Source organism: Archocentrus centrarchus, chromosome 24 (genome assembly GCF_007364275.1).
Source record: "Archocentrus centrarchus isolate MPI-CPG fArcCen1 chromosome 24, fArcCen1, whole genome shotgun sequence".
NCBI lineage: Eukaryota > Metazoa > Chordata > Actinopteri > Cichliformes > Cichlidae > Archocentrus > Archocentrus centrarchus.
Genome location: NC_044369.1, coordinates 17961069 through 17984841, shown reverse-complemented (window position 1 = coordinate 17984841; position 23773 = coordinate 17961069). Strand labels below are relative to the sequence as shown.

Here is a 23773-nt window from a genome sequence, read left to right as displayed (position 1 = left end):
GAGAAAGGGAGAGAGAGAGAGAGAGAGAGATGGTAAGAGAAAGAGAAGGGGAGGGGAGGCAGCATCTGCTTACTGCAGAGCCTTTCATTGATAAAGTAGCGCCGGAGTGAGCCAGAGGACTGCAGCTGGACACATCACACACGCCTCATCATGCTTTCATTCACGCACTTCCTGAGTCTTCCTCAGTGCATTCACCCACAAGGCACCTCAAATCATTGCACCAGTGAGGACACACACTCTCACCCACTAATCACACAGTGACATGCTCTTTACTGATCAACACCATCATCTCAGACTCTTTTCTCTGCGTCCTATTTTTTGGGAATGTAAGCTTAGCACAGAGAACACTTTAGGGATACTTGTAACTGGGGGTAGAACTTGGTGCATTTGATCTGGGACCAGGCTTTGGAGGAGTCCTCAGACAAAAAAACAAAACAAACGGGCTGCAGCGGCATCAGCAGAACCAGCCGGCGCAACGGCATAAAGGTAGGGATGGATGCATGTAAGCACACAGTGCTTGGACTATTAGACATTCATCCACACTTCTAGAGCCATACCTAAACATACCCAGCATGTAAATACACTCATGGATGCATGCATAAACTTCACACACAGCTGACATTCACTGAGATGCTGAGTGTGGGGAGCTGTAAACAATGCTGTTTCCTGCTCACAGCAACAGGAGCTGGTGTTTTTATCTCCATCTTTTTTTTTTTTTTCCCCTGGGAATTTCTCACTTTCCCTCTTACTTCAGCCCTGTCTTCATCTCTGTTCTGACAGGTTCATGTTCTCGTAATCTTATTCGTATCGCAGCGTCTTGCCTCTCACCCTCACATTTTCGTCCATCTGCCTCCTCCACCTCCTCGTGCTGTCACTCCCCTCCTGCATCCACCTTTTTTTGCCACATCTTTCTCACAACACAGAGGCATCACTCCTGCTTTTGTTCCCATACTTAAACAACTCTTTTTCTCTCTCACTCTCTACCAGTCTGCCCGTCATCCTGGGATCTACAGAAGCAAGCGGCGTGCCGATATCGGCCATGAAGCTGGTGAACGGGGGAGGAGGAGGAGGAGGAGGAGGGGGAAGCGGTGGTGGGGGAGGTGGAGGTGGAGGTGGGGGAGAGAAGACTGCTTTCTCCTTTAAGAAGTGCTCTGCCTTCCAGTTTGTCAAGAGAAAGGTGAGTTTGGATGACATGCATATATTTTGGTGTGGGTGCATCTATGAGTGTGCGCCTACACATGAGCCACATATTGGCTCAGAGGGATGGTGTCACAGCCAGAGTGTGGGGGTGTGTGCATTTGTGTGTGTGTGTCTGTGCACAGCAGAGATGATGTCATTGTGAAGGCTAAGCCGCTCTAATCAAGCGTAAGATTGGACTCCCTGCTTGTCTGTGTTTACAGTGTGTGAGAGGGTTTTTCTCTTTGCTTGTGTGTTTGTGTATTCCAAAACACTGTTGCGTTTAAGGACCCACAAGTGTCTGTTTTGTTGAAGTCAGTGAGTGGAAGAGAGGTCCTGTGGTTAGGCTCTAGTCAGCATATCCTGGGTACTGCTGCAGTGATGCCACAAGGCTCATTACCGGTGTGTAATGGTAATGGTTTGCATTAAACGTTTTCTGTAATTGGTGTGTTTGTGTAGGCCTAATGAATGTGTGTTTTGGTTTTTATGAAAGCACAATCCAGGGACTTAATGGACATCAAAACTGTACTTACAGTGGGGGAAATAATTATTTTATCACCTGCTGAATTTGTAAGTTTGCTTACAAAGAAATGAACTTAATGGTTTCTTGGCTGCCACTTCGCAACTCGAAGCTTCAGCTCTCTCCACAGATTTTCTATAGGATTGAGGTCTGGAGACCGGCTAGGCCACTCCATGACCTTAATGTGCTGCTTCTTTAGCCACTCCTTTGTTGCCTTGTTGATATGCTTTGACTCATTGTCATGCTGAAAGACCCATCCACGACCCATCTTCAGTGTTTTGGCTGAGGGAATTTTAATAGTACATGGCCCCGTCCATTTGCCCCTCAATACGGTGAAGTCATCCTGTACCCTTAGCAGAAAAAACAGCCCCAAAGCATAATGATTCCACCTCTGTGCTTGACTGTGGGGATGGTGTTATTCAGCAATTCTCTTCCTCCAAACACGACAGGTTGAGTTGTTGCCAGAGAGCTTGATTTTGGTTTCATCTGAGTGCAGCACTTTCTCCCGAGCCGTCTCTGAATCATTTAGATGTTCACTGGCAAACTTCAGATGAGCCTGTACATGTGCCTTACTGAGCAGGGGAACCTTGAGGGCACTGCAAGATTTCAATCCATCAGTGTGTTACCAAAGGTGTTCTTGGTGACTGTGGTCCCAACTGCCTTCAGATTAACAAGCTCCTCCAGTGTCGTTTTGGACAGATCCACCGCCTTTCTCACGATCATCTTCACCCCTTGAGGCAAAATCTTGCATGGAGCTCTGGATCGAGGACAACTGATTATTTTATATCGCTTCCATTTAAACAGTTGACACCTTCTCCAAGCTTCTTGCTGATGGTCTTTTAGCCCATTCCAGCCTTATGTAGTTCACGCTATTCCTAGCAACTTTCTCTATCACACCAACCCTCTGCATGTCCTTTTTCACTACATTCATGAATCGTCTCTGTCGTCTTCCCCTTTTCCTCCTGCTTGGCAGCTCTATATTGAATATCCTTTGCCCAGTATATCAACTATCCTTCTGTGTCCACACATATCCAAACCATCATAGTCACTAATCTCACCTCTCAACTCCTGTCTTTCCTTCTCTCTCACTGCCCCTCAACATGCCTTCCCCCCCCTCTCCTCCTCCTTTGTATTGGCATAGCAGTAGCATGGTTTCAACCAGCCCCCTGCTGGTCAACTGCACTGGTGGTAGTTGTCGTTAAACCAGGCATTGACTGATCCAGTATAGAAATCTCATTCTTGATGATCTGCGTATTTGATGTGGCAAAGATTTTATGCCAAATGCCCTTCGTGATGCAATTCTCCTTGCTTATCCAGGCTTGGGACTGGCAATAGTCCTAACCTAGCTTAAAATAATGCATATATTAGAACAATAGTGAATAGCTGGATTGGTTTTGGACATGAGAGTAATTTGTACCAGGCTTTTCCATTTTTTTAAATTGATTGATTAATGGTGAAACCAACATTAGTTTATAATGTTATATATACATTTATAAATAAACAAAAACGTACAAATGAGCATGTAAAAACTGCCGTAGTGTTAGTAAAGTTAATACAATAATACTTGAGGTTTCTTAGATCTCTGAACTTCACTGTTAGCTGTAATCTGACTAAAACATTTCAAGCTTAAAAACAGCTTCAATTATGCTCTTTGAATAATTTTCATGAGTCGATTTACATGAGATCAAAAGCAAAAACACTGAGCAGTGCCTGTAGGCCACAACAGGAAGGACACGGCTAACATTACTTCCCACTTGTGTAAGAGAGGTAATGCATTCAGTCAATAATCACATTGCTGCCCTGGTGAAATAGCAGAACTATATATATATATATATATATATATATATATATATATAAAATTGACAGTGTAGTAAAATAATAACTTGCGAGTTTATTGCAGCAGTTATTTAGTTCATGATGCCACAATTTCAGCCTCAGGCAGTGAACGTCTTCCCAGATTACAACAAATCAGCGACAATCATTTATGCATTTGATTCATATTTGTTTGTTTCAGGTTACTGGATACATTTACATTTCTGATCTGATCTGATTGCATTACTGCTCTTTTTATTTAACTCACAATGCAAGTTGTCCAAAATGTGTGTTCTTGTGTGTATGCGCTGGTCTCAGATGGTGTACAGTATGGTGTGGATTACTGATGAATCGCCTGGTGAATAAGGACAGATTGCGTTAACACCCACGCACAACCATGCAAGTACTCCCACAGGGGCCGTGTGCTGCAATGAATTTCCCACAGGATCTATCTCTTTATCTATGCAAACTTCTCATTTGTCTTTTCAATATTTCTGTATAATTTTAATTTTAGCTTCCCCTCTGCTCCATCCTAGCAATAAGGAAAAAAAAGAAACTTCCAGAACATTCCTGAATCTGTATTAATGCTGTTGTTGCTGTTGTTGCTGTTGTTGCTGTTCGGGGTTCATTTGTCTCTCTGATTGATTCAGAATAATCACATAATGAGAAAAGCACGAGTCCAAACAGAACCCTGTATCATGCAAAATGAGGAAGGGAAATGACAAACTGAAATGTAAAATCAATATATTCTGCACATAACTGTATTTTTATCGGTCACTGTACATTTAAGCAGTTATAACCTGTTACACAGGAGCAAACACATAAAAGCGATGATGTACTGCACAACTTTTCAGTGATCCAAAAGAACAAAACCATTTTTATGCTGCAGTGAACATTGGACAACTGTGTGTTTGTGCAGAATTCGGTGGATTCAGACGGCACCTATTATTAGTTTTATTGTCAGTGTGGCACGGTAAAAACAGGTATGACAGAACAGCGTTTGATCCTTGACGCACCGGCACAGCATTTGCCTTACTTCTTTGAATCTGATGTCAAAAACAACAAAGGAAAAAGTCATGTAATTAGATGGAACTTAAATCATGTGCAGTCACTTCATGATTTGTAGAAGAAGCTTGTGTTGCTTTCTTATTTTAGGTGTGTGTCATCTGTTTTCTATGGCAGACCTACAGCAGCTGGCTTGTTTTTGTGTAGACCTGCTGGAGTCTGTTTTCTCTTCGGCCCGACATGCCTTGACACGCTGTCGGGCCGCCTTTCGACTTAGGCATTCAATCTCAGCGTGTCTACTCTATGTGTGTGTGTGTGTGTGTGTTTCAGTGTTTTGGACTTTGTGTTGCTCAGTCACAAAAGCTACGCCCCGCGGTGCGTGTTTGCTAAATTTTTGAGTCACGCAGCAGGATGAGATTTCACAAGGTTTCTCTCACTGCCAATCTCCTTCTGTTTCTGTGTCTGTTTATTTGTTTTCTCTTCACTTTCACCAAGATTTGCTTTTCTGTGTTTCTTTCCTCTGCGTGTGCACACACTGGAAGGTCTTAGTCACTGAAGGAGTGCCGTGTGTACAGTACGCATTGTGCTTGCATGCACCAACTTGTGTGCCCACGTTTGTTGACACCATGAGGGTCCATAATTAAAATATTTGTTCATGACAAGAATGTATAAAGGTTTGACTTGTGATACTTCATCACAGACGCACACCTGTGGATTGATGTTCTTCTCATCTTTTGCCAAGTGTCTGTAAGTAACACTGGTGTTGAAAAAAGACATGAAAGTCAAAAGATATACCCAGGACTAGACAGCTAAGACTATGCTTTTATTCTTCATCACACTTGAGAGAACCATCAGCATCATGCAGTCTGTGGCAGGTGTGTGTGTGTGTGCAATGTATATGTGAGTGTACCTCCTCTGATTTATGTGTGGTGGAGCAGAGACACAATCTGTGCATCTCTTTCTAACCAACATGTAATCAGGGATAAGGTGACAAACTGCTCCTTCTCTGTCTGATCAAGAGTTGCAGCTGGCAAGGTGTGTGCGTGCGCGTGTGTGCGTGTGTGTGTGTGTGTGTGTGTGTGTGTGTGTGTGTGTGTGTGTGTGTGTGTGTGTGTGTGTGTGTGCGTATGTGTGTGTGCGTGTTTGAGGAGCACCTTCAAGTTCCTCCACCAACAGAGGAAGAAACTGAGATTTTATGACTCAGATCAAACCATTTTTTCTTATTTAGAATAAATATTATTATTTTTCCTATGCAGGTACGACGATGGATGAGGAACCCTAAGGTGAGCGTGGAGAAAGCTCAGGGGAAAGGCCTCCTTTATACCTGTCCGAAGTGTCCGCTGGCTGAGGACCTGTGGTACACCCACTTCCCATCACCTTATGGCTGCTGTCATTATGCAGGACTGCAGGGCGGCCAGTATTACCACCAGGAGCCCTGCTCACCTTGCCCCGCAAATGGGCAAACCAGTGGCCATGAAAAAAGCAAGGGTTGCAAGGTAAATAGAAAAACAGAGTGTGTGTGTGTGTCAAGTCAAGTAGAGGTTTATTTCTATAGCACATTAAAAACAACTTCTGTTGGCCAAAGTGCTGTACAGATCATCAAAACATGTTATAGTCATTAAAACAAATACAATTAAAAAAAATGAAATGTTAACTGGTAAAACCCTAGGTAGAATAACAGATATATAAAAACTATGTTACCATAGTAAAGCCAGAATACTCCACTCAACTAGTCTAAAATGCAAGCGAATATAAGTATGTCTTAAGAAGTGCCTTAAAATAATTAAGAGAATGAGCTTCTCTTATATGAGAAGGTAAGTTAGTCCAAAGCTTAGGTTCCACCACTGCAAAGGCTCTGTCACCTCTGCTTTTCAACTTGGATCTAGGTCTACTGAATAGCGTTGGTCTGTAGACCTCAGGTCTCTAGTAAGAATAAAGGGTCTCAAAAGATCTGTTAAGTAGCCAGGCGCCAAACCATTAAGACTCTTAAAAACAAGTAATAAGATTTTAAACTGGATCCTAAAATAGACTGGGAGCCAATGTAGGGAGGCCAATATAGGTGTAATATGATCACGCCATTTATTGCCTGTCACCAGCTGCGCTGCTGCATTTTGGACCATTTGCAAGTGTCAAAGTAACAGCCAACATAGAGTAAATTACAACAGTCAAGACGAGAAGTAATGAAAGCATGAATTACTCTCTCAAAGTCCTGTGGCGGGAGGTAGGCCTTTATTTTACTAAGGAGCCTTAAATGAAATAAACTCAGCTTAACTACAGAGCTAATCTGCTTATCAAATTTTAAAGCACCATCAGCGATAACTCCAAGGTTCCCTGCAACAGGATGGCACTAAGAAGATAAAAGGCCAGTGGCACTATCATAACCATCTAAAAGTGAAGTAAATACATGAGACTGTTGGAGATGTTTGTTTGTTTATTTGTTTGTTTGTTTGTGTGTGTGTGTGTGTGTGTGTGTGTATGTGCCAATGTGTGTATGTTTGAATGTCTTACTTACTTACTTACTTCCACTCTTGGAACAACAAACCACTTTGGACTTCCTTTCAGTTCTGGGAGTGGTTGGACTGCAGCAAAACTACAGTGGTGGAATTTTGTTGGTATACAAAAGCTACTTATAAGAAGTTCAAGCTGCTTTGTAAAAAGAAATAGTCAGTGGACATGAGATTAAAAAAAACATAACAAAAGTCATATTTCAACAACAACAAAAAAATTCAGGTTGACTGAGTTGCAAGGAACGTCCAATTTCTTTTACAGGTCACATAAAAAAGTGCAAAGAATGTTAGCTTTGATTAAAACAAACAAACAAACAAACAAACAAACATCAGTCTCAGTCTGGACTGTCATGTATTTACTTCACTTTGAGATTTAGAAGGTTTGCCCATGTTGATGTCACTGTGTGAACAATAAACAGTGCTCACCCTTCTGCACACGCACTACACAAAGATCAAGTTTCTGTCTGATGAAGGGATCGCCTGTACGTGGACAATGGACAAAAGTACTGGGCCACCTACACATTTCACCAACAGGGGCTGCTCTTCCATGGAAAGACTTGCCATGGAGCCAAAGAAGGTTTGGAATTCAGCAATCAGCAGTGTGACTTTTACGCACTATTTGCGTCACCACTCACCAATCCCGCTCTGTAACTTTACGTGGTCTGAGTTACTGGGGTTCCAATACCCTAACTCTTTGCAATAAATAGTGAGCACTTTACAATGATACCTGTCCACACCTGTGGCAAAGGGACTGAAAATACCTAAATTAAAAGATTAAGAGGTGTGGCTCGGTTATAGTAGAGAATGCTAATAGTAAAATATCAAAGCATTTGTTTCCTTTTATGGCCCCAAATTGTTTGTAGCTTCAGTGGCTAACTCGACAGAAATGGTCAAAGAAGTCATTGAACTACTTGAATCACTATCTTGTAGCTGAACTATCAGCAAACCACTTCAAAACGTGCTCGTATAATATTGCCAGTGTCATTACATGTAGCTCACTACTCCACAACACTGATGAACTCAAACATCAACCTGCCGTACCACGTTCACCTCCAAAACCAATGTGTCACAACTCACACAGCTGCAGCCAGTCTGTGATTTCTATTAATTATCATAACATTAAACTGACACACAAAGTCAAACATGTCAGGAAACCAAAACAGGTGTTTGGAACTTTTTTTTTTCCCCCTTGTGTCACTAAATAAGTTATTTTCTATTTACGGACCATTACTTTGACTATCTTTACATTAACTGTGGACTTTCAACACATTTTGGGGGTCATTGTAATTAATATTATTCAACACATTTAGTCAGGAACTAAAAGAACTAAAAAAATGTTATATTTTTATGACAGTTTTGTGTATTACGGAAAGTATGTTTGTGTCGCAGTTTAATTTTTTGCCCTTGTTTGGGGGAGGGTTTTCTATCTTTGGCCACACTGCAAATCTCACTTTTTCTTACTTGTGAACAGACTGTTCATTTAAGGTGCAAATGAAGAGTTAACAAAAAGAATGTGACCTATTTCATGCTAAGGGAGAGGCCGCCCACTCACCTGCTGCCATTTTGCCTAAAATCTCCTCGTGCCCGCAGGTGGAAGCACATCCCTGACACACTCCATAACATCACTTGACTCATTTCACTGATGTCCCACTGAAGGGGGGAAAAAAAAAAAGCAAATTAGATAGAAGACTCTAGATAATGTTCTGAGTCTCCTGATTCCCCTTTAAGCTCCATCACGAGTGTTGTTATGTAACAAACAATAAAGGCGACTGAATAAAAGGGTGTTTTTCCAAAGTCCCCCTTGTTGTCGCTGCTCACCACGGGTGTGGGTGTTCCGTAAATGAGCGCAGGAGGCATATATTCACAGGAGAACATGAATACTCTATTAAATTTTTTTTTTAAAGAAGAAGAATTAAATTCACACCTGTGCACTGGAGGAAGTGTAACTTCAACACATGCCTTGCCCAAACGTGCACAGCAGTCCTTTCACACTGATACTGCTGCAGATGTCCAGGTTGTCCTTGGTTATGCAACTTCAATTACAATAGCTAGCCTACTGCCTATCAATCATCACCCATCAGATGGTTCACTGCTTGTGTGCTTTTCCAGTCCCATGAGCATCGGCAGAGAATGAGTCATCACTATCCCACAGACCCAAACTGCCTTTGTGATGAAACCATGCTAAAGGTGTGTTAGGATACAAAACAGCACCATATTATTATCCATCACCCTATTCCCTTCCCTGAAGCGCTTTTTTTTAATACAGGCCTTTCTGTTTCACTGACTTTCCATTAATTCTACCTCTTGACTTCAAAACCAATAGATTTGTCTGTAGTAGCACTGATGTGTCTCAGTGGACATAATTGGTGTGGGTGCATGTGTGTAGAATTAATGGGCATTGCAGAGAAGTGAGAACGGGCTCCGGGGTTAAAGAGGAGGGGGCTCGGTGGTGAGTCATTGCTTGTTTATAATGTAGGAGTAGCAGTGTTTGAACTACAATAGCTGTTCATATTTCATACGCCGTCTAAAGTAGATTTTGAGCCGCAGTTTGATAAATGATTGGCAGCATACACATATATTATATACAGTAGCACTTACTAAATGTCTTAATATGGGAAATTCCTGCATTTGACTTGGTTTGCCATTGCCAAATACTACACAAACGTCATGTCTGGTCTTGTTGACGACATACTGCACAGTATCTTTGCACACTGTGTCCAAATTTTTTTACAACTCAGGGCACTGCTGGCAGCAGTGCCAGAACACTCTCTCGTGTGCAGAGCTCTCGGGACGCTTATCATGGTCTGATATGTTACTCTTTGTTCCTCACTTTTTGCGCCCTGTTTGGTTAAATATAAATATTAAACTTTAGTCCGGCTTACTGCAGATTTTCTCTTTCATAGAAGAGGCTTTTGAAATTGTTAATCTGCACTTGGCAGCAAAATATAGTTGCAGTTGTTTGTTGCAAGAGGAGCTGCTCTGAACTTGAATTAAAGTTTTCACCAACCCACAAAGAAGGCAGCAATAAATAAAATATAAACTGTGCAATATCTGAATTGATGAGTTTACAAAAGGCAACAGTTTAAGTGCTGTTTGCTTTCCAAGAAAATCCTTCCTGACAGAATGCCCGCCTCCCTCCTTGTCCTCATTAAAAATCCATCACAGCCTCTTTTTTTCCTCCTAATCACAAAGCATCAGAACCATTAAAAATGCAGGTAGCTTAGCTTAGCCTTGACCCAGTGCTCTACATCTCCTTCACCCCACTGCTGATGCACTTGTGAGCTAAACTAAATATAGACTGAGCTTTATGGTGCTGATTGTATCATAAAATGTGAGTGCACTGAATTTATGACACAGCGTTTTTTTCCCGTAGGGTAACAAGGGGGAAAAGGGCAGGTTTACTGGAAGCAGGAGGAAGGTGGAGAAGTGCTGTTGAATGTAGGAAATTAGAAGTAAAAAAAAAAAAAAAGTGCAAACATAGATTAATTGCTGCAGAGGAAAAAAAAAGGGGGGGGGGGGTAGCTGAGAGGAGGGATACAAACAGAGGAAACCACAGTGAGAGATGGGAAGAGCTGAGGGGACAGTTTTATTACATGACAGACGATGAGGTCAGGGTTTGTTCCACCGCCACAGCATGAACAGAAATCAAAAGCGTATAAATCCTCCTGATAAGGATGGCCCGTACTGTCCCATATACACACCAGCTGACGACCAGATACACTCTCACACACACACACACACACACACACGCAGTACTAATGCAAATCTCTTAAACCGAGACTGCACTGTTCTTGATGCAGATTTAATCAAAATAAAAAGAACGTGAACTTTTGCTGACTGCATGTTATCTCTGTCGTCATATAATTTCAGGTTCATAACTCTTTGCAAAGTTCAACAGCCGTTATCTATGCAGGACATTATGCTTAATTCATGTTTTCTCTGAAATCTTTTCATATAAATGCGACACCCGCCCAAGCTGTTCATTTCTAGGAATTTGTATTGTTAGAAAAAACAAATACAATTGTGCAACTTGAGAACTCTTACATAACTCATTAATATTTAAGCTCTAATCTCAATTAAATTTTATAACAGTGAATTTTAAGGAGTTACCGTCTTGTATTATTTCACAGTTCGGCAGAGTGGCACTGATAAAAACACCTTTAAAATTTAACAATTCTTAAGCAGCTTCTGGAATTTTAAGGAGCGCCTTTTTCTGGTGTGTGATGTGTCTGTGCGTTCAGGTTTGACTGAGTTTTGGCCCACAGAAAAAAACACAAAACACTTTTTCATGTTAATTGCAGCAATGAGCTGCTAAGGATAACAACTGACCTCCATGAGGTGCGTGTCAGGCACTGCTATAGCAGTGCATCTCATCCCTGTTGTTTTCTAAACTTTCCTTTCCTGGTACTTACATGTCCTGTCACAGACCCCATACCATAATACTGTATAAAATAAGTTGCTCAGTGGGAATCGTTTATAGTAATGTTCTTACATCCTGTTTCAGAAACTGATCAGGTGATAGTGTTAATAAGTCCATGTATTCCGTGTGTTTCAAACACCAACTTTACCCAGAATGGCCCGGCCCACTTTAGTCGCTTTTCTGTTTACTGTCCAAGACGCATTCATGCAAGAGAAAGAGAGGGTGCAATAGACCAAAGTAGAAAGGAAGGAAGGAAGTGAAGCAGAGAGGATGAGGGCTGAAGAAATCCTGAGCGATGAGTGAAGTCACGAAGATCACTGATATTTATCTATGCTGATGCATCCCTGTGAGACAGCATTCACTATCCATTAGCTCACAGCAAAGGGCAAAAAGCTTAGAGCCAAGCACATTTCCAGAAGTTTCTTTTGAAATGTGCTTGGATCCTGGAAAAGCTTCATTTGACAGTTAAGTAAGCACATCTTGTTAATATTTTGTCAGAGTCGGCTTGATCATAGTGTACCTTTGTACCAGCTCAGATGATCCCGGTGTCATCTGCATTTTAAAGCAAATGTCTCATGGGTCAGTTGGCCGTGATGTTTTGTTCTCCACAGAGGGAGGCGATCTATGACACATCTACATCTTCTGTTCTCCCTTAACAGTGACAAGGCCCTGTGGGCTAAAGCGCTCTTCCATGAATGCTAATGTCTGAGTCAGTGAATGAGACCGGGGACGAAGCCATGATGGTAGTGTTAATTCATTCAAGATCCTGTCAAGCGACTGTGGGCCGATCGCAAGTACAGATACAGTTCAAGGTGCTGAATCAGACATGCTCGCAGACTTCAGATGTAGAAATGACCCCGTTGTTGTTCCACATATTGGCTCTTGACACTGAGTTCTTAGAAAAGTGGCATTTCCTTTTAAATATGCAATTGCTGGACTCTGCACTTTAGACTTTGGCTCCTGATGATGTGTTACCAAAGAAGTGCCCTTGCTGAACATTCTGTTACTTCTTGATGACACTAATGGTTAATGACTTGTGAGTCATATTCAAAGATTGCACCGCTTTACTAGTGACCTTTTTCACTGGCACACAAACTCTGGACTCCAGCCAGATCTCCCAGCTGGGTGAATGTGACCTGTGAAAACTGGATGGAAAATCTTGAGCTTGTGCCCTTTCAATTAAATGTATGAGTTAACTGTTATTTAACAATGCACTCTAGAAAATGACATGATTTATTACAGGACTGCTGGCTTGTATTAATTGTAACTAGTCTACTTAATGAACTGCTGAACTTTGTCCTCTCTTCGCCGGCATGAGTTGCTTTTACCATGAATTGCATTACTGTCAGAAAGGTTTTAGCTACTACTGGGAATGAGAAGGAATTAAGAGGAACAACCCTCAAGGCCCAATTATATTTGATACAAGGAATTACACAGAGAGCACTGGGAGCCAGAATCCCGTTCCAAGTTGTTGGCTTGTCATTCATATTGTACCAATACCGGGGGAGAAATAACTCTCATTCCAAACTTCTGCTTGTGGTCTTTTGAATAGTTCAGCTAATTGATTCAGAACTTTCTTTTTGCCTTGTTAAAGACATCAGCACATATTCACATTGAGTCAGTGTGAAGGCAAGAAGTCCAAACCACGCGAGTCTGTCGAATTCTGCACTTGGTGAGGTGAGGTAAATGGATTGGTACTTTAATAGTGCTTTTCTACTCTATTTGAGCACTTTCTTACTAAAAGCCTTATTCACACATAGTCATATAAGTGTTTTGTTTCTTTGTTTTTTACCTGTGCCTAAGTGCTTTTAAACTAAGATTCACGCACTCACACTGTGATGGATGCATCAGGGTTCAGCATTTTGCCCAAGAATACATGCAGCCTAGAGGAGCTGGGGGATCAAACCCCCAACCTTCGGAATGGTAGATGACCCACTCTACCTCCTGAGCCACAGCTACCTCATTAGGCACCTGCTTAGCACTGGTATTAAGCCATTTGTTATCAGTTTGCTGCCTGCTTCTAAAAAAAACCTGAGGGAGTCAACTGGCTGAAAACCTTGACTTTTAAATTTTTCATACATGAAAGCATATCATATCATTTACAACCCTGATACCATCACCAATATTTTTCTGTCCTCGAATTTAAAAATATTTAAGTAAGATTTAAATAAAGGAACTCTCCCAGGGCCTGGAAAGCAGTTCTAAGCTACCACTGTTTAGCATAAACTTAGCAATGGAAAACTGCTAATCCTTTGCTTTTCTTTTGTTTCTCAGCCAAGTGTCCTGGCAGTGGGAGAATGTGGTTGGCGCTGTAAACTTGGAGTTGCTTTTCTCACACGATCTCTCATCTTTGCTCACAGTAGATGCATATATACACTCTAAAATGGCACAGTGCATTAGTTTCCATTGTTGCTGCAGTATCATACGGGCAGGCTTTTTTCTTTGCCAAACCCCAAGAAGAAGATAAATAAACAGAGTGGAGGCACTTCATACCTTGGCTACAGTTTCCTGTATTTGCTGTGGGAATTAGCTTTGTAGTGGTTCATCCAGATCTATCTGTAACAAGCCAGAGGGGAGGTGAGGCAGAAAAAGTAAGGCAGGTTGTTTGTGATGTTAAGAGGTATTCTTATAATCTGTGTCAGGTTTGAATAAATACTGAAGGCATTTGCGGTACAGAGGAAGAGATACTCACTGTATGACTGCATATGATATAGCGAGAGGTTATTTTGAGTAAGTGACAGCTTTATTTTTATCTAAAACTCTGAACAAAGAGTGATTGAAGGCTGGGTTAAATGATAAGAGCAACTGATACTCACTAACATCAACACAGAGGATGATGTTAGTGCTGATGACTGTCTTGAATAACTGTATCAGGTTCCTAAACAAATACAGAAATATCTGGGGGATCCACGTTCGTTTTACTTCCTCTTTAATTCCCACTGACCTTGACCCAATGGAAAAAAACCCTCCCTTGTGACTCTTATTGTGAGGGAATTTGGGAATTACTGTTGTTCTAATCTACCCTGAGAACCCCACTAATCCCATCCTCCTTCTTGCTGCCCCAGAGCTAAAGCCAAAACTGCTGCGCCGCAGAGGCTCAGCAGCACCCTGAATATGAAGGGAAACTTTTACTTCTCCCAGTAACATGCTCATCTGTGCTGAAACTGACTTTTGTGCTGTACTTTGGCTTTAGAGTCCAAACACAAGCTGCTGCTGTTATGCATTGTGTGCATTTTCACGTGATTTGAAAGGTCATTTCAATTTCAAGCCTGAAGATATACAAGCTGTGTCTCAGTTTGGCCTAAAGCTGTTAGCACACTCTGTCTATTACACCATGTATGTGACGTGAGGATTTTGACTGGCTACTTATTGTCCTGTGAGATACCATCTGAGTTTACAGTGCTAGAGAAATTGGCTTCAAGTATCTGTTGCTAGTTTATACAGATCTTCATTTTAGATTTAAATAGTTAACCTCCTGAGACCTGAGCTCCTAGCTATTTGGGATTAGTTGGAAGAGTAAGTCTAAAAATGAGTCTTCTTCTTTGGTCACAAAACCGTTACTTTGCTTGAAAAAAAAAGTACACTGGGTACACTGGTCTACAGTATTTTAAAGTATAACACAAAGCTAACATTGCTTAACAAAGTATACAGCACTATTGGGCAGAAGGAAATATAAGCTGAAAATGCAATGTCCCCATATGAGGACACAGACACTCAAGTGGTTAAAATAAGATGAGCTATGACGCAGAATTTTTAAACTCAGTCTGACATGTTGTTGCCCTTTTTATTAATTTTTTTTAACCATTTCTATTTTAGCTGTTGAACTTTTTTTTTCTGTAATGGATATCCCTCAGTTATAAAGAAATATGGGGAAAGATACCAAAAAAAGGGAAAGGGTAGCATTATGTTATCTTTTAAAAAAAAGTGCAGTGGGCTGAGGCGTAGTAAATGACCATGAATATTAATGTATTGTTAAGAAGACAGGGTTCAGAGCCCTTGTCACTACAGTCTGTGAGATTCAAAGATGAAAGCTTTAGAGCGAGCCCAGAAAATTAGAATGAGCCCAGATATAAGTGGGTGCAAGCTCAAAAGCAGCTTAGGGCCAATATCCAAATCTTAAAATCCCAAATTTACTCCTTGTCCAGTTCCCTTTTTCAGCAGTGATATTATTCTCTGGCTTGTTTTTCATTTTGGGTCTCCATAACTCTCCTCTTTTTTCTGGCTCTGAGGCTCAATCTCCAGTGGGATGTAATGTGCATATTGGTGCTTGTATTCCACATGGACTGCCTGAATCATAGTTCTTTGCCTCTTCACCATTTGGATGATTTCCTATATTTCATACATCTTATGTAAGACCATCTTGCACTCCCTCTCTGTTTATCTTTTAGTCTTTCAAACATATTTTTCTTTGTCTTCATATCTCTACGTACACTTCAAGCCAGTTCAATTTAGACTTACACACTGAGGGGAGCTGGTGGAGGACACAACTGGATAAACAGGACAAGGCCAAAAGGGGGTTACCAGGACAAGACAGCCAAGCCGTGGGCTGGCTGTTGACAGCACAAAAAGCACTGTCGTTATCTACTGTGCAAAGGCCTTAGGCAAGTATTGTTTGTGTGGCATGGACAAAACAAGAGAAAATTCTTGAGTTGGAGCTTTATCATACAGTCCTGTATTTTATGGCTAGTTCAACTATATGGGACTAAAGGGCATGCCTTTAGGCGAGTGTGTCCTTTACAAAACAACCTCATAGGTTGTTTTTGAAGGCACGTTTTATGATTAATACCTACATTTTAAAATAAAATTAAGCAACCTCTGGCGGTCTTACATGAAAAGGCATGTGAATAACATGTTTGGCAAATGTGTAAATATAGATTTTCTCAGATTTCTGCAAACACTTCAGTATTTTACCCAAGGAGTCTTTTCCATGCAGACTGCAGCAGTCCGGGATTGAACCAACAAACTTCGGATTAGTAGATGACCTACTCTGCCTCCTGAACTAGTTCCACATTACACGCAGCTATGACCAATATAACATGCAAAGCCACATGTAGAAGAGCTCAGATGGATAATTTTGGAACAAAACCACTGATATTGTTGTTCCAATTGGAGAACATGTTTTAGGCAAGGTTTTCCATTACTTTATTAGTGGCTAAAACCATCTTTCTCCTTGCTGACAGCTGAGGAGGTCAGCAAGGAGAAAGCTTTAAAAAGTGGACTAATTAAGTTTTTAAGTGTTTCCAGATTTTTTTGGGAAAGCTTTACATAACGTAACCACTGTTATTTTATTTGGTCGTAACACAAAACAAGGTCAAACAGGCAGGGAAAGGAGTTAAGAGGACTGGAAGTCTGGAAATGGAATACACATATTTGTATGTGTGCTGTGATGTGCACTCTCTGTGGACGCAAATTTTCATAACCCCAGAAGGAGGGTCATATAGAGGCTATTCAATAAAAAAGACTGCATGATAAACATTTACAGTCCAGTCTAATAAACTGTACTTGAGTCTGAACATAACTAAATATGATGAAATGCACACAAACACAAATACACAGGGTATCAGCCATGTAAATACGTTAATACATTCATACATCAATGACGTGCTCGCTGGTTTCACAGAGATAAATTTACATTTACTAAAACCCAAGTTATTTTTGCTGTTCATGTTATTATTAAGAATTGTCACATTGTGTGAAATATGCTCATATATTTTCTGACTGACGGTAATCTGAGATGATTGATGCCTTCATACCTGTAGCTGCTGTCAGTATCTGGTTAGCCTAGCAAAACATAGACAGGAAATGTTAGCCTGTCAAAATGCAAAAAGTCCACTTGACACCACCTCAGAGACACAAGCTCACATTTTTTCGCAAAGGTTTTTGGTTTTAATTTGCACATAAACAGGCTGACAATAATAATTCATGAGTTTTTGAGGCATTACTTGGAGCACTGACTTATTAGCTTGATATTACAGAATTAATATGAAGCCATATACAGTCTGCCTTCGCTCTAGCAGATCCAGAGCAATTTCTCTGCCTACATCCAACCTCAGAAGACGCTGATGCGTGGGTGTGCATGCTTACTAGTTTTACCAGCGTTTTAAGTGTGGAGTGAAGTTCAGTAGCCATTTATCTGGGTTGCCCAAAACAAGTCAGAACTGGCCATGAAGTGTTCCTGCTGCAGCTTGAAAACAGACAGTAAACACACTTGTTGTTTTACTGCTGTGCCTTTTTTTCTTGTTTGTTTAATAGCAATTGTTCAGAGCCAAAAAACTTCACATAGCCTGACCCTCTCACAAACCTTAAACACAAATTTTTACACATTTTTGTACAAGTATAAATACAGTGTCACCTCTTTTTGATGCACTGCTACACAGATAACTTTTGTTAGTGATGGGGTAGCTGTTTTAATATATTTCACTTTTCTTTTTTTTTTGCTAGGCTCGGCTGTTAGGCTGCTAATGTTAGCTGCATTAACAAACAGGAAGTCATATTAATCTTCTTATGTAAGCCTCAACCACAAGCAGATACACATTTTTCTAAAATGCTGAACTGTTCCTTTAACATGTTGACCACAGGTAGTGACTAAACTATGAGTAAATTATACTGGAGCAGTATGTGACCATGTATTTACCACTGTAGGCACGAAGAGAACAAGACCTTCTAACATTGGGTAGCACTGAGTAACGGAGTCAAGAAGTCAACTATCCTGCATGGGGAAACATTTTTCCATGGAGTTGCAAAATTTGACTCAAATATACTCATACACTGCATTTCTTCATGTACTCCTGTGCAGTGGTAATGTAGGGTCAGCAGAGCACTGACCGCTGATAGAGGCCTTGATAAGACTCATTTGAAATGGCTCCAGTCACTGAACCTGTGTCCTCTGTATGCCAAGGGCACTATTTAACTTACATAAGAGCTTTTCTGGGTCACTGACACAAATATCAATGCAATTCAGTTTTCTCAAGAAATATGTGCACCTTGACCTTTGTTTGGATTGACTTCTGTGTGATATTTGTCTCTCAGACCTTCTCTGACTTCAACATGTGTGTGTGTGTGTGTGTGTGTGTGTGTGTGTGTGTGTGTGTGTGTGTGTGCACTTATTATTTCTCTTTTCTGATATGTATTATGTCAGTGTTGCTAGTCACATGCTAAGTAGTGATTGAGAAGAGGACGTCTGTGGTCAAATTGTCCTCTGGAGATTGTGTCATTGGGCAGCTGTCACAAGAGAGAAGATTACTGCTAACACTGAGCCTGACTCACTCAGTTTATCCTGTGCAAAGCAAAAAAATGACTCTCAGATATTTGGATCTAAATTTAAAGGGATGATATTAGAGTATTCACCTGATTTCATTATACTGTTTTTGTTACTATGTTTGTTGGCTTAACAGGCTTCCCTAAATTAAACACTGATTTACTCAGAAAGACTAAGAATTTTTTAACTCTTCAAATTACCAAAACCGTTAAAAGGCTATGGTGTTTATCACTCACAACTTACCTGTTAAACAAAACTATCCAAGTGCCATTCAATTAAATTAAAGTATGCTGTAGGTATTTATTACATGAATGTCATTCAGTTTGAAACTTCATTACCAAAATGTAAAAAAAAAAAAAAATGATTTCTCCAAATTTTCAGGTCAGGAAGTGGAAGATGCTGGCTCGCCATCATGGTGACAGTTCAGGCAAGCAGAAGGAAGCAGAGCCAGACCTCCACCTGTGTGGCTGCTCATCCTGGGGGATTCATGCCTCACCCCTCCTGGCCAGCCCCGTCATGCTGGAGTGCTCTATCTGCAGTGGGCCCTACATCAGCTACGCCCTAGAGGACACCTGGCAGCCACGCCAACGTACACAGGCAAGTTTATTCTACGGCTACTCAAATTACTACATCAAAACCTAGCTTGTTAAAATAAACAGTGGGGAGTCAGGGGGACTTTCAGGTTTCTTAAGCAGGAAGATTTAGCACATCTCCAAAGAAACTGCTCAGACCTTTGTTATATAATATGTATAATAGCTGTATGTGGAAATGAAACATTGCACTGTTTTCTCTGCGATATGTGTACTCAAAATCTATATCTTACATATGAAAAGGTTGATTAAATGAATGAGGCAGCAGGCAGTTGAAGCAGTTAGTGCTACAATGATCCCATAAAGTAGGTCATGGAAGTTTTTGTGGCATTTTGCAGGATTTCTAAAGATCTGCATCTTACCATCATTTCAGCTCGTTACCTTTTTCTGTGGTGCAGTGTGTCTGCGGTGTATGTTGTCATGATTTTAGAAAATAATGCTCTATATGCAGATTTGTTTTCCAAGGAAACCTACATCATTTGAGTCCTATTCTCTGTAGTGCAAAATGCCAGTGGCACTGCTGAGCACAATAGCGCTCTATTTTATACCCTATAGGGTTCAACTTTGTAGCAGTGCTTGTAATTGACATGAAGTTATTGTTTTTAATTAAGGACCTTTGTTAGATAACAGCTGTTCAGTTTTTTAGCTTTTTCTGTAATGAAAGTGGTGTTATTCACCTGCTTCAAAATGTTGGTACTGGGGTAAATGGATAACAAGTTAACACAGTAATGTTTAATATTTGCCTTGGATAACATGGCATTCCACATTCTTATGAGGCAAAACTGCCCCAAACTATTCTGGGAATACAAGTTCTTATCTAATAGCTTAAGAAATGATTGACAGTTTAAAGGCTTTACTGAACAATATTTTTATGGTAGTGGTAAGCTGTTTTCCAAAAATATGGCACAAGAAAGTTAAACTTTAAGAAAAGAAAGCAAGATTTTTTTTTTTTTTTTCCATTTGAATAATTTAAGTTCTGTCAGTAACTCCTGTTTTTTTTATTTTGAAGTTTTTGTGGATACACATAAAACTAACCCCAGTCAGTTACTTTGTCCTTTGATGGTCAAAGTCGAAATATTTATTTTCTTGTTCGCTATTAAATATGCTTCATAGGATGATTCACTCTCAGGTTATACAGACCTCTACCTCCCCTTGATCCCAGCACAGAAAAAAATAAACAAAATGAAATAAATTCCTCCCCCTCTTTCTCTCTGTTACAAGAAGCCACACTTGTCTTCTTTTGGAAAATATAAATCTGCCATGAAATATTAATGAACAGAAACCCCAGATTCACCAGCACTATGGATACATTTCCATCAGACCTTCACTGAATCAATAAACAACTCGAAGAAAAAGAAAGAAAGTCAGGAGGGGGAATGAGGAAGGCAGAGTGATGCAAATCCGAGGAGAAAGGGGCGTGAACGGTAAAACGATTGTAGACCATAGAGAGATGTTGACAGTATGAGGGGATACGAACAGCGTGCCATATATTTATTTACAGTATTTGTGTCCGAGAGGAGCGATGGAAAGATGTAGCTACTGTCAGCTATATAAAGGCTGGTATGACAGGCTGACTGCTGAAAGCTTTGCCTGCGAATGAGTGAACAAACTGATGGGATTGGAATAACCTTTGTACAAATATGCACACACACACACACACACACACACACACACACACACACACACACACACACACACACACACACACACACACACACACACACACACACACACCCTTGTGCCTCAGCTTGGTTCGATCTTGGAAAACACTCATGGGACACGACTGAGAGCTGCGATAAGTTTTCCGTGCTGCAGTGTGGAATAACAAAGTAGGCTAAGACTGTATTTACCACCAGCCACTTTGAAAAGTAGATGACAGACAGCAACATCACTAAAAACTAATATCTGACAAGGCAGCGCACTTTGATGGGAATGCCCTGAGATGCAAATGCTGCTGGTCCTGTGACAGCTGCCAATTATAGTGTATGCAAGAAAGAAAAAGTGGGACAGGCTTAAGCAGCTACGATTGGCACTTGTGTGGTTTTATCTACATTTCTGAGTCATTTTTGCCTGCCGCATACAGAGAAATGTTTTGACATAGTAAAAGACTGGCTCTCAAAAATTTATCTTCACATGCGCATATGTTTACACCATTACATTAATTTATGCTTCCCAGATGAAGATTTTGCATTAAAAATACACTTTTATTTTTTACTAATCAATCCAGCCTGGCCTAGTCAGTGCTCACTTTTTATGTTTCAGACATAAATGAGTTGTAATCACATCATTTCCCCATTAAAGGGCTTAGCTATTTTTGTATTAAATGACAGTTTCACAGAAATCCAAACAATTAAGAAAATTTAGAGAAAGCTTACTCATGCCTACAAAAGAGCCAAGCACACAGGAAGAGACTAGCAGCGGTGCGATGACCAGTGGTCATCAAATGTCAATGAAACTGGATGACCTGGGTATTTAAACAGGTTAAATAACCATTTAGAACAAGAACTGGGCAGGTGCTGAGGTATACAACTTTCAGCCAAACAACTGAAGAGACCGCCAATGGAAGCAAAGGATACAGTTAATACATGATGGAGTGGGAAACATTAAAAACGAAAACAGCCTCTGCTAACTTTCAGCTACACAACAATACCTGAGAAATTCATCAGCCAAGCCCCACAAACATATAAAAGAGTTATGCATGATATAAATCCTGTATTCAGTTTCACACCCAGTCCTCAGTTGGTTAGTGGCATACTTTATTCTCATGGGTACTTGCTGAGAGTAGGTGAACCCTGTACCCGGCCCCAGTGGTTCTTTTTACCATTGTTATGAGTTGAATTTTATTTGTTCTAGTCTCTACATCGTTGCTGGTCCCTTGCTGTGTGTATTGCTCTTTTCAAAGCAAGTGCCACCTGCTATACACTAATATATAGCATAATATATCAGCTTCAGGGGCAGTTTTTCTGCAGTCTTCCTGCAGCAATGTCCTGTAAATGTCTTTGGCTCAGCTGAATGAGTTTAATTTTGGTATTCGTCTCTCCAAAGAACATTAATGCTGTTGTAATGTTTAAGGAGAGTAATCTGACTGCTTTTTTAGAGCGGGAAACCAAGAGATTCAATGCAGTCTCACCCTGGGAACCTGGCCTTAATAAGACATGTCGAGAGGAACTCACTGGAATGAGGGTATAAATCAGTGTGGGACAGAACCAGTGCTCTTAAAAATGCCAATGTTCATAAAGGTCACGCCTCATATAGCTGCCATTCGCTGAGAAAACCAACTTTTCCCCACTAGAAAGTCAAATGAAAAAACAGTGATTAAAAAGAAGGAGCAGAATTGATCTTTTAATCATCTAGCAGCCAATCAGATTTGCCTTGAAGCGTGGCCAGTCTGTACATTTTTATTTACACAATCATATGTATTATTTTAACTTGTTTAAAAAAAAAACGGGTTTTATACAACAGTAGAAATATTATGCTAAATATTTTTGGTGCAGTTTTAGATCTATATGGTTTGAATTTACATGATATGAATATGCAGTACATTTGGAGACTATTTGATGATGTTATTGTGCTATGTGTAGGTGTCATTTTACTGTATATAGGTGTGTGCCACAAAATGGGTTTTAAAATACGAACTACAATCACAGAAAAGATCTTTACTTGTGTATTTGTATTCTCTTGAGTATTTGAATTGTTTTTTCTAAGTGGTGCCATATTTTCCCCTCAGGCAATGGACCTGTACTACCACAATGAGTCAGATCCAGACAGCTACTGTTGCCCTGGTGACAACAGTAAGTAACCAGCAACTAAGCCTGTTGTTTTGTATTCTTCCACTTCCTCCCGCCTTCTTCTTTCCATCTGGTTTCATACTGTGACTCCACAGCACAAACTCTTACTCCTCTGTTATTTCTCTCCTCCATCCCTCCCCAACAGTCCCAGATCATTCCTCTTTATTGTCTCGAGTAGTTTCTTTTCTTTCTTTTTTCTCTAAGCCCAAAGTAATCTTCATCCTGCTTTACCTGTTTGTTGTTGCCTTTTCATCCAAACCTCATGATGTTGTGACTTTATCTTACCTCACCACTTTGCCCTGTGATCCACCCTCTAAACTCCTGGGATAATAACTGTTGTCCAGAAACCAAGATTACTATTTGCTTTATGGAACCTGGCAAAGTGGTAGTTACAGAGGCAATACTCAGGGCTGATCATTATGCACACAATGCAGTGACCTTTTCTGTTTACAGCCTCTCGTGTACTTGTTGCTTACATGTGTACAACTGGGTGAAAGTCTATCTTGTTTTATAGCCAAAATGACAGTAAGTGACTGTATTTTAATTTTTCCATCACGCTCCACAGTGGTGGCACAAATCAAACTCCAGTCCAAAGTGCATAAGCCGTATGCGTGCCATGTTTTGGCATGCAGCCTCCTGTCCTCCTTCAGTGACTGTCATTAAACACAAGTATAGGCTCCACTGAGTGTGTTCGTGT

At 40.6% G+C, this 23773-nt stretch overlaps 1 protein-coding gene across 1 annotated transcript in view; it reads left to right on the top strand.

The window, feature by feature from the left end:
- Window positions 1–349: 349 nt before the first annotated feature.
- sgk1 (serum/glucocorticoid regulated kinase 1) overlaps window positions 350–23773 on the top strand; it is a 35747-nt gene continuing 12323 nt past the window's right edge. The window contains exons 1-5 of the mRNA XM_030721749.1: window positions 350–486; window positions 988–1177; window positions 5770–6009; window positions 19080–19295; window positions 23016–23079. Of these exons, the coding sequence (XP_030577609.1) occupies window positions 1040–1177; window positions 5770–6009; window positions 19080–19295; window positions 23016–23079 (658 nt within the window). The 5' untranslated portion in view covers window positions 350–486; window positions 988–1039. The remainder of the gene's footprint in view (window positions 487–987; window positions 1178–5769; window positions 6010–19079; window positions 19296–23015; window positions 23080–23773) is intronic.